The following is a 12,956-nucleotide window of genomic DNA, read 5'->3' on the forward strand; positions in this document are numbered from 1 at the left end:
CACATTTTTTTACATCTAAAACACATCTTTACAATACATTTGGGTGAATATAAAAGGTCGTAAAAAAATTTTGAAATACAGGTGATGAATCCGCTAAATATCGTCTTAAGTCATTTCTATTAAACTAATCATACTTTTTATATTTTTATCGTTAAGTTCACATTTTTTTACATCTAAAACACGTCTTTACAATACATTTGGGTGAATATAAAAGGTCGTAAAAAAATTTTGAAATACAGGTGATGAATCCGCTAAATATCGTCTTAAGTCATTTCTATTAAACTAATCATACTTTTTATATTTTTAACGTTAAGTTCACATTATTTTACATCTAAAACACGTGTTTACAATACATTTGGGTGAATACAAAAAATAGAAAAAAAATTTGGGAAAAAATTTGATAAAAAATGGTGATAATTCCGCTAAATATCGTTTAATGTCATTTGTATTGAACTAATCATACTTTTTATATTTTTATCGTTAAGTTCACATTATTTTACATCTAAAACACGTATTTACAATACATTTGGGTGAATACAAAAAATAGAAAAAAAATTTGGGAAAAAATTTGGTAAAAAATGGTGATAATTCCGCTAAATATCGTCTTAAGTCATTTCTATTAAACTAATCATACTTTTTATATTTTTAACGTTAAGTTCACATTATTTTACATCTAAAACACGTGTTTACAATACATTTGGGTGAATACAAAAAATAGAAAAAAAATTTGGTAAGAAATGGTGATAATTCCGCTAAATATCGTTTAAAGTCATTTGTATTGAACTAATCATACTTTTTATATTTTTATCGTTAAGTTCACATTATTTTACATCTAAAACACGTATTTACAATACATTTGGGTGAATACAAAAAATAGAAAAAAAATTTGGGAAAAAATTTGGTAAAAAATGGTGATAATTCCGCTAAATATCGTTTAAAGTCATTTGTATTGAACTAATCATACTTTTTATATTTTTATCGTTAAGTTCACATTATTTTACATCTAAAACACGTGTTTACAATACATTTGGGTGAATACAAAAAATAGAAAAAAAATTTGGTAAAAAATGGTGATAATTCCGCTAAATATCGTTTAAAGTCATTTGTATTGAACTAATCATACTTTTTATATTTTTATCGTTAAGTTCACATTTTTTTACATCTAAAACACGTCTTTACAATACATTTGGGTGAATATAAAAGGTCGTAAAAAAATTTTGAAATACAGGTGATGAATCCGCTAAATATCGTCTTAAGTCATTTCTATTAAACTAATCATACTTTTTATATTTTTAACGTTAAGTTCACATTATTTTACATCTAAAACACGTGTTTACAATACATTTGGGTGAATACAAAAAATAGAAAAAAAATTTGGTAAAAAATGGTGATAATTCCGCTAAATATCGTTTAAAGTCATTTGTATTGAACTAATCATACTTTTTATATTTTTATCGTTAAGTTCACATTATTTTACATCCAATACACGTATTTACAATACATTTGGGTGAATACAAAAAATAGAAAAAAAATTTGGGAAAAAATTTGGTAAAAAATGGTGATAATTCCGCTAAATATCGTCTTAAGTCATTTCTATTAAACTAATCATACTTTTTATATTTTTAACGTTAAGTTCACATTATTTTACATCTAAAACACGTGTTTACAATACATTTGGGTGAATACAAAAAATAGAAAAAAAATTTGGTAAGAAATGGTGATAATTCCGCTAAATATCGTTTAAAGTCATTTGTATTGAACTAATCATACTTTTTATATATTTATCGTTAAGTTCACATTATTTTACATCTAAAACACGCATTTACAATACATTTGGGTGAATACAAAAAATAGAAAAAAAATTTGGGAAAAAATATGGTAAAAAATGGTGATAATTCCGCTAAATATCGTTTAAAGTCATTTGTATTGAACTAATCATACTTTTTATATTTTTATCGTTAAGTTCACATTATTTTACATCTAAAACACGTGTTTACAATACATTTGGGTGAATACAAAAAATAGAAAAAAAATTTGGTAAGAAATGGTGATAATTCCGCTAAATATCGTTTAAATTCATTTGTATTGAACTAATCATACTTTTTATATTTTTATCGTTAAGTTCACATTATTTTACATCTAAAACACGTATTTACCATACATTTAGGTGAATACAAAAAATAGAAAAAAAATTTGGGATAAAATTTGGTAAAAAATGGTGATAATTCCGCTAAATATCGTTTAAAGTCATTTGTATTGAACTAATCATACATTTTATATTTTTATCGTTAAGTTCACATTATTTTACATCTAAAACACGTATTTACAATACATTTGGGTGAATACAAAAAATAGAAAAAAAATTTGGGAAAAAATTTGGGAAAAAATTTGGTAAAAAATGGTGATAATTCCGCTAAATATCGTTTAAAGTCATTTGTATTGAACTAATCATACTTTTTATATTTTTATCGTTAAGTTCACATTATTTTACATCTAAAACACGTCTTTACAATACATTTGGGTGAATATAAAAGCTCGTAAAAAAATTTTGAAATACAGGTGATGAATCCGCTAAATATCGTCTTAAGTCATTTCTATTAAACTAATCATACTTTTTATATTTTTAACGTTAAGTTCACATTATTTTACATCTAAAACACGTGTTTACAATACATTTGGGTGAATACAAAAAATAGAAAAAAAATTTGGTAAAAAATGGTGATAATTCCGCTAAATATCGTTTAAAGTCATTTGTATTGAACTAATCATACTTTTTATATTTTTATCGTTAAGTTCACATTTTTTTACATCTAAAACACGTCTTTACAATACATTTGGGTGAATATAAAAGGTCGTAAAAAAATTTTGAAATACAGGTGATGAATCCGCTAAATATCGTCTTAAGTCATTTCTATTAAACTAATCATACTTTTTATATTTTTAACGTTAAGTTCACATTATTTTACATCTAAAACACGTGTTTACAATACATTTGGGTGAATACAAAAAATAGAAAAAAAATTTGGGAAAAAATTTGATAAAAAATGGTGATAATTCCGCTAAATATCGTTTAAAGTCATTTGTATTGAACTAATCATACTTTTTATATTTTTATCGTTAAGTTCACATTATTTTACATCTAAAACACGTATTTACAATACATTTGGGTGAATACAAAAAATAGAAAAAAAATTTGGGAAAAAATTTGGTAAAAAATGGTGATAATTCCGCTAAATATCGTCTTAAGTCATTTCTATTAAACTAATCATACTTTTTATATTTTTAACGTTAAGTTCACATTATTTTACATCTAAAACACGTGTTTACAATACATTTGGGTGAATACAAAAAATAGAAAAAAAATTTGGTAAGAAATGGTGATAATTCCGCTAAATATCGTTTAAAGTCATTTGTATTGAACTAATCATACTTTTTATATTTTTATCGTTAAGTTCACATTATTTTACATCTAAAACACGTATTTACAATACATTTGGGTGAATACAAAAAATAGAAAAAAAATTTGGGAAAAAATTTGGTAAAAAATGGTGATAATTCCGCTAAATATCGTTTAAAGTCATTTGTATTGAACTAATCATACTTTTTATATTTTTATCGTTAAGTTCACATTATTTTACATCTAAAACACGTGTTTACAATACATTTGGGTGAATACAAAAAATAGAAAAAAAATTTGGTAAAAAATGGTGATAATTCCGCTAAATATCGTTTAAAGTCATTTGTATTGAACTAATCATACTTTTTATATTTTTATCGTTAAGTTCACATTATTTTACATCTAAAACACGTGTTTACAATACATTTGGGTGAATACAAAAAATAGAAAAAAAATTTGTGAAAAAATTTGATAAAAAATGGTGATAATTCCGCTAAATATCGTTTAAAGTCATTTGTATTGAACTAATCATACTTTTTATATTTTTATCGTTAAGTTCACATTATTTTACATCTAAAACACGTCCCACACAGCATAGATATATTTATTCAATGTTAAATAAATATTTAAGAATAAATGTCAATCATTATTAAATATCGAAATTTTATTGACAATAGATTTTTAAATATTTAATTTTGATTAAATAACCATTGGGTGAACCCTTTTGCATTTTCAATTAAATATTGAAAACCAATGTTAAATAAATTTTTTTTATAAATAATTATTTAATAGTATACATCCAAAGTTAAATCAACATTTATAAAAGACATGCAATAAATGTTGGCCTAATTTTTGTATAAAATATTGTAAATCCAATATTTAATTTGTATTGCAAGACACCTAGCTAGTTAATGAATATTTATAAAAAATAAATAAATTACCAACGCATTATGATTATTATATTAATTATATTTATTTATTAATACAAAAAATATTGATGCATTATAAAAATCATTATAATATGTATTTCAAATTATAATCTTTAGTATCCTTTTACATTTTGAAAAATTAATAAAAATTAATAATAAGTATATAGAAAATTATAAAATTTAATAATTAAAAGAATATAGAATCATTTTTTTTTTTCAAGTCTTTTAATATTGAAAGGAGCTTGTGCCAATACATATTTTATAACTTCCTCCATGTCATTTTGAGTAACGTTTTTGAATTTATGATTTTGTTTAACTGCATCTGCAAGTATAAAATGTATTGGAAATCATTATTAATATAATAATAATTAATAGGTATACATCAGTTGGGTCAGTAATTAATCATTACATACTAATTATTTAAATATTAGAATTAAGATAATATTAAGTTATTTAATTCAAAATACTAAAGAAGTTGATTAGATGTAAAAATATTTATTGATTATAAGAGCAATAATAAAAATCTGCATGCATTATTTATATTTTTTTAATGAAATCTAGAATTATTTGGAAAAATTGATTAGGTAGTCACAGTTGTTAGCGATTATGTATTGAAAACAAATTTAAAACTTTAAAAACGGAAAAATTTCTCTGCTGTATAGTAGTTTTCGAGTGCACCTCGCCATTAGGTAGGCCACTCGTAGATGTTTTAAATTTGAATTCAATGATAAATTATTGTATATAATAAAAAGTGATTCTGAAGAGAAATTATGATCTCTATCAGATTAAGAATTAAGATATCAATATTTTAGGATATTAATATTTATTCATCGCTCTATTCAGAATCTAAAATAAATTAATAAAACCAATGTAATTGTGAACTTACCAAATATGACTGAACAAACAGCCAATTGTGAAAACTTAATTTTTCCTTTTTTCCCGCTAAATGAATACAATTTCAACAACTCATCTGTAAACAGCTTACTCATAATCCTTTTAATCATTGACTTACAATGTTTTCCACCGATGTAAGATAATTGATTGGTCTTAAAAAAACAGAAAATAATTTGACTATAGGTATGGGTTATAAATAATAATGTTAAAATAATTAGGGCTGTGAATCTGATTATTATAATCTGATACATTCAATATTCTTAAAACACCGTACAATTCATTAAAAAATCAAAATTCTAATATAAGAGTCAATAGTCATATAGAAAATAAAAAACCATTTTATGAATAAAAAATTTTAACATTTAAACTATTTCAATAGTTCCTCAATTAAAATAAAAATATTCATCAATGGAAAATTATATTTTGCAATAAGCTTAATAAAAACGCTTATCCAAAAAATTCTCAGCTCTATTCAAAAGTAATTAATGTTTAAAATATGTTGGTTAGTATACCAAATTAATTCTGAATTTGCTATCGCCAGATATTTTATCGTTAAACGTCTCAAGGTCAATTGTATTATCCATAGGTAAAGGACAGTCGATTATATTGTTCAATAATGACTGGTTATCTGGATGACTAGCATGTGAAATGTCTTCAAATTTGGACTCAAATGTTTCAAATCTCTGGCTCAAATCCAATTGATTGTTTACAACTCTTCTTAACTCATACTTTATAAAAGCCAATCTATGCAGGACATCTTTTTGAAAACCATTATCTATATTGCAGGAAATTTTAAAACCATATTTGTATAATTGTTTTTTTTTATTAATGAATATCACACAATGTAACTTACCCACTGATTTATATGAAATTATATTAGTTAATGATTGGTCATCTGGGGAAGCGGATGTATTATTAAAACTGTCATTTATTTTCACAAAATGCTCATAATTTTTTACAATACCTAGTCATGGATTAATGCATATTGTGTAATTATTAGTTTTGATAATTAGAAATAATTAATTTAATTTACCTGGTTGGGATTCAATAGGTTTTGTTATATTTTTATCAACTTGTAAAACATCAGTGGTATTAATGTCATTATTATTTCCAACACTGCAGTCCCCATCATTATCAATTGTATAGTCATTGCGGTTTAATGGTTTTTTAGTTATAGTTTCTGTTACTGTAAATTAGATTACAATTTATAAATTATAATAAGATGTTTCTATATTATTTTAATAGTACCTATATTATATTTTTACAATGAAAGAAAATAATTTGCAGATGTAAATGTTTGTAAATGCAAAAAAATAGCTATTTATACTGAGTATTGTAGTAAAATTGTATAAAATGTTCATCTTTTACTCCCAATGCCGTCACTACCAACATTTACGCGTCTTAGGCTGAAAATAATTTATTTAAACCAACATACCTTCATTTGCAATATTATAAGAAAGTTTTCTGGAGATTGATTTGGTTTGTGAATGGTGATCCATTTCTTTGTAATAGCTGCTGTTTACGATTTTAGTATTTGGAGAAATTGGACTTATCAAAACTATATACAAATGGGATGTATTACTTTTATTTATTATTTTATAGTAGGTATTTCAGAAAAGTATAAGTATTTAACTATCACATTTACTTTTTTTCGGTGACGGTGACCATCCACTCATAGGTGTATTCCTAGCTTTAGGTTTGTCAGTACTATTGTCATCATCATTTAACCCACATTTAATTTTTTTCGGTGACGGTGACCATCCACTCTTAGGTGTATTCCTACAGGAAGCTTTACGTTTGTCAGTACTATTGTCATCATCATCATCATCCTCAGATGCTAAATTAAAAAAAAATCTTTGTTTTTTAACAAACATCCAAGTAGTTTGGTATTTTAATATTTAATGTAGATACCTGAGTAAGTTGGGCAGGAGGAACCGGGCTCCATTATATTTTTTAATGTTGTACCCTTACTTTTCCGTTTGGTTCTTACAATATTATCATAGTCCTCGGCAGATGATATATCTGTTCTATTTAAACCTTTTTTTGTCATTTCTCGAGCTCTAAGCAATGAATCTATAATATTGTACATTTTTAAGTATAATGTATAACAACTATGAATATGATAGTATGAGATATATCAACATATTCATTGATGTTCTATACTGATTCTTTATAAATGTATAATATAATAATATGTTACTATTAAGGTTATATTATAGTACTATTATGTTTATGTTATAAGCAGGACTTATTGCTGTCTCGATAGTTAAATAAGTGACATATTATGGAAATTACATTCAAGATATTAACCTTTTATAGCTTATTATTGATGAATTTTGTTTCTTAGTGCACAAACTTACAAGTCATGTTGGTTTATTATAACCATACCTAACTTGGAATGCAAATTAAAAATACATAATGATACCCATAAATAATAAGAAATACCTAACTATAAATATAACAATACCAAATATACACTAAATTAAAAACTATAGTTAAGTTTACTTAAGTTTAAGTAAGTATTTTACCAGTTGTTTTCAATACTTTGGCGTTGAAATAAGTATATTCAATTTCATTAGGGACACTTCTTCGCTCAATTAGTTTTCTAATTGTAGAATGATTTTTGGTTATTGGCCAGGCACACTTATTATTTTTAAACCAGTTTGTAGGAACAGCTTCAATAGAATTATCTTCGGTGAAAACGACCACTGAATAGGTATTCATTTTTATACCTTTATAAAATATAATACATATAGAATACAGTAATAATTTTGTTTATTAAATTAAAATTTCACACATTTAGCAAATACAAATTATATAATAATAACTGATAATTTAAAAATATTTAAAAAGTGACAAAACAATAAAATAAAATTCTTAATACCTATTATAATTAATATTCACACTATTCATAATATGTATGTATAATAGGATATGCAATACTATGGTTGAGACTATAATCATACATAATCATATATTTAGAAAATTCCGTTTCAATATCAATAATTGTAAAATTTTTTGATAGATTACCAACTTTAGCTATACCTAGCTTCAAACTGTTAATGGGTTTATCAAAAAATGGTTCAACCTGAGTAAAACTTTTACTTAAAAATACATTTTTACCTGAACGAGGATCATGACATATGTTTAGAATTTTAAAAATGAATAGTTTGTTTTGTTCTTTGAAACCAATATATACATCAGACCCAGACTTAGTATTAATTTTAAGGTTATTTTTAATAAGAATTTGAAATTGAGGTCCAGTATAATGTTCAGTTAAAGGACCATTGGTATGTTCTTTTTTGAAAGATACATTGCTATTATTATTGACCAATGGTTTGTTGAAAGTTATGAATTCTTGGTAACGATTTATCACCTGTTCCAAAGGTTTTTCATGTTTCCTAACCATTTTTTTTAAGAACTTCATGAAATTCTCAAAAGGGAAACATGAACAATTATCCAGGGCTCCATATTTTCTGTAATCATCAGCAAGGTGTATTAAACCATGTATATTAAGAGAAGAAAACTGTGCCCCATATAATTCTTCAAATGTTTCTACAAAATATACGAGTAACTTTTCAGCAAACTCTACACGATTCATACTACTGTGTGGTGATAACAGAATCCTAAAGGCTACATGTAAACATAGAAAATGAGAATAACATTCATCTGTAATTACACCTTTTAAAACAATTGGTCCAACATATACTAGCATAAATTTAAACTCAGTAGCCTTAAACCTCAAAATTTCATTTAACCCTCTAGTCTTTCGAGGGAAATCACTTGTAATAAATGATTTAATGGATAAAAGATGATTAGATATTTTTGTTACATCACAATTTTGTAATCGAACTGATACAGATGCATTTTTCATCATTCCTAACCAAAGGAGAATTAACTTTTTCATAACACCTAAGCACCCTAAATGCATATAATCTAAACTGAAACATGTAACCATATCAATATATGGTACTTCAGTTAATATAGAAACATCATTAGTGACATGATGATCATCATCAGTACGATTTAAAAAGTCACTATGGGTTCTTTTACAAAAAATTGTTCCCAAAAAGCATGTTGTAAAATTAATCCTTTCACCCACAACAGTGCATCTTGAACAAGAATTGTATCCATTGAAATTCTTAGTGCGAGTAACAAAACTTCGAGCAGGAAGATCACAACTTATTAAATCTAAAACAACAAACTTAGTACCAAATTCCGTAATCATGCCACTATAGGATAAACGTTTAAGTTCATCAACCATATCACTCAGAAACAAATTACTACATTTAGGTTTTTCTTTCCCCCAATAAAGACCTATTATAAATAAATTCGGTTTATATTTAGGATAACGAGTATAACCGAGAATGGGCCAGAATGTACTTGAAGAACTCTTGGTCAGTGGTAAGCCATCAATCCCCACAACTAAATTAATTTTTTCCTCAAAAAGACTCAAATCATAAAGAGATTTTAAACCATTTTCAATACCAAAATGGTAATATAAACCAGGATGAATAGTTTGAATTTCACTAGATTGATTTTTCTTATTTGTTTTTAAAATTGTTCTTGAATCAATAGGAAAATTGTTGAAACAACTATGACCTTTTAATATTTTTAACAAACTAGAAAAAGATTCCGATGTAATTGAATAATTCACAGTCCATTTCGCTAAAGAATTTAATATTGATTGTTTTTCATCAAATATGTCCAGCATATTAATTTCATGACAAATAGATTCATCACTACTAGAATCAGAAGTTATTGAAAAAGAACCATGTACAAAATTATTTTTTTCAGTAGCATCAAGTGGTTGGTTTAAAATGTTTGATTCAGTTATAAGATTATTAGAGCTCTCAGAACTTGACATAAAAGGGATTTCATAAGATGAACAAGATGGTTGAGGACCCAATTCAGGTTGGTCATCGATCAAAAAATTTACTGTTTCAAGTTCTTCTAAAAACCTTCTACGCTTAGTAGATTTACTAATATTATGGTTATACATAACTGAATATTGTTTTTGATTATATAAAAGTAATTATTTAACTTAGTAGGTAATACCTAGGTGTATAAATACAAAAATTACTTACTGGCTATCAAAGCTATTTACTATTAGTCTAAATCTATGGTGATCGTCAGATTAGGCTTGATATATGTGCAACAACTAGCTGAAATAAAAATATTGTATGTAAACATAATTATATTCTTATGTATAAATAAATTATAATTAATATACCAATAAAGTTTGATCATTATAGGTAAAAAGCTGCTATGTCTTAGTGTTTTACTTGTAGGTATATGCTAGGATTTATTAATTGTTGTCAGTAACTTTAATTTTATTTTTGATATTTCACTAAAAATTAAATTTGTACAAATGAAGATTTACAAATCATGATGATAAAAGTTGATGCATAACAGCAAAAACCAAAATTAAATTATTATTATTTCTTTACACAAATTTAGCATAGTCCAGGTAATATGCCTACCTAGTATCTTTAATTTACATTAACTTCAGTTATTGGTAATACCCTTTTTTCTAGCAATTGCATCTCAAAAACCATTGCTCATCCAACAATAATTAAAATAGAACAATATGTCGTATTATTATGCTTGTTATTTTGTTTAATTTGGAACACTCAATAGAGGAAAGTATTTTCTTTTTTTAATAAAAATAAATAGGTTAGGTTAGGATACTATCGGGGCGATAGTCAAAGGCGATGAGTAATATTATTATGATATGCGATTATAACTTATAAGTTAGGTAATTATTATGTGCATATAGGTATAATATATAGTATATACTCATTATTATAATATCTATTATAAAATTAGTACCTACTGGTTACTACCTACCTAGATATATTTCTATTAATTTAACTGCAAGTAGTGCATTTATAACTATATTAAAATTAGAGTCCCTATTCATAGATGTATTTAATATTTATAATAAAATAAACAAAACAGCAATACCTAAACTTCAAAACTATATAGTAGTTTCCAAATTATTTTTTTGCATCATGGTTCTTAACTATTTAAAATAAATAAGTAAAAGAAAATCAAAAAATACAGTAGGTAGTTAAAGTGAAAATTTTCCAAAATTCAATTTTCGATTTTATGGAATATGATTAGAAGATAATAGGTACTTCCTAAATTCTAATAACAGCTATAGTAAAACCTAGCAGCTTAGCTTTTTATATTTTTATCGTTAAGTTCACATTATTTTACATCTAAAACACGTCTTTACAATACATTTGGGTGAATATAAAAGGTCGAAAAAAAATTTTGAAATACAGGTGATGAATCCGCTAAATATCGTCTTAAGTCATTTCTATTAAACTAATCATACTTTTTATATTTTTAACGTTAAGTTCACATTATTTTACATCTAAAACACGTGTTTACATTACATTTGGGTGAATACAAAAAATAGAAAAAAAATTTGGTAAAAAATGGTGATAATTCCGCTAAATATCGTTTAAAGTCATTTGTATTGAACTAATCATACTTTTTATATTTTTATCGTTAAGTTCACATTATTTTACATCTAAAACACGTATTTACAATACATTTGGGTGAATACAAAAAATAGAAAAAAAATTTGGGAAAAAATTTGGTAAAAAATGGTGATAATTCCGCTAAATATCGTCTTAAGTCATTTCTATTAAACTAATCATACTTTTTATATTTTTAACGTTAAGTTCACATTATTTTACATCTAAAACACGTGTTTACAATACATTTGGGTGAATACAAAAAATAGAAAAAAAATTTGGTAAGAAATGGTGATAATTCCGCTAAATATCGTTTAAAGTCATTTGTATTGAACTAATCATACTTTTTATATTTTTATCGTTAAGTTCACATTATTTTACATCTAAAACACGTATTTACAATACATTTGGGTGAATACAAAAAATAGAAAAAAAATTTGGGAAAAAATTTGGTAAAAAATGGTGATGAATCCTCTAAATATCGTCTTAAGTCATTTCTATTAAACTAATCATACTTTTTATATTTTTAACGTTAAGTTCACATTATTTTACATCTAAAACACGTGTTTACAATACATTTGGGTGAATACAAAAAATAGAAAAAAAATTTGGTAAAAAATGGTGATAATTCCGCTAAATATCGTTTAAAGTCATTTGTATTGAACTAATCATACTTTTTATATTTTTATCGTTAAGTTCACATTATTTTACATCTAAAACACGTATTTACAATACATTTGGGTGAATACAAAAAATAGAAAAAACATTTGGGAAAAAATTTGGTAAAAAATGGTGATAATTCCGCTAAATATCGTTTAAAGTCATTTGTATTGAACTAATCATACTTTTTATATTTTTATCGTTAAGTTCACATTATTTTACATCTAAAACACGTCTTTACAATACATTTGGGTGAATATAAAAGGTCGTAAAAAAATTTTGAAATACAGGTGATGAATCCTCTAAATATCGTCTTAAGTCATTTCTATTAAACTAATCATACTTTTTATATTTTTAACGTTAAGTTCACATTATTTTACATCTAAAACACGTGTTTACAATACATTTGGGTGAATACAAAAAATAGAAAAAAAATTTGGTAAAAAATGGTGATAATTCCGCTAAATATCGTTTAAATTCATTTGTATTGAACTAATCATACTTTTTATATTTTTATCGTTAAGTTCACATTATTTTACATCTAAAACACGTATTTACCATACATTTAGGTGAATACAAAAAATAGAA

At 24.8% G+C, this 12,956-nt stretch overlaps 2 protein-coding genes across 2 annotated transcripts; both read right to left on the reverse strand.

Moving 5' to 3' along the window:
* Positions 1-4,443: 4,443 nt before the first annotated feature.
* Positions 4,444-10,385, reverse strand: LOC149056482 (uncharacterized). The gene is made up of 10 exons (XM_089226450.1): positions 10,308-10,385; positions 7,749-7,952; positions 7,132-7,293; positions 6,866-7,057; positions 6,656-6,778; positions 6,254-6,406; positions 6,074-6,184; positions 5,733-5,995; positions 5,213-5,372; positions 4,444-4,648 (listed from the first exon to the last, which is right to left on the reverse strand). Exons 2-10 carry the CDS (start codon positions 7,942-7,944, stop codon positions 4,530-4,532), a joined length of 1,479 nt encoding a protein of 492 aa, XP_089082576.1. The 5' UTR covers positions 7,945-7,952; positions 10,308-10,385; the 3' UTR covers positions 4,444-4,529.
* On the reverse strand, positions 8,126-10,222 carry LOC149056483 (uncharacterized). Its single transcript, XM_089227088.1, has one exon. It carries the CDS (start codon positions 10,220-10,222, stop codon positions 8,126-8,128), a length of 2,097 nt encoding a protein of 698 aa, XP_089083214.1.
* Positions 10,386-12,956: the final 2,571 nt, after the last annotated feature.

This window comes from Diuraphis noxia, unplaced genomic scaffold (genome assembly GCF_037042655.1).
Source record: "Diuraphis noxia isolate RWA-SAM2 unplaced genomic scaffold, SU_Dnox_SAM2 contig0004, whole genome shotgun sequence".
Taxonomy (NCBI): Eukaryota; Metazoa; Arthropoda; class Insecta; order Hemiptera; family Aphididae; genus Diuraphis; species Diuraphis noxia.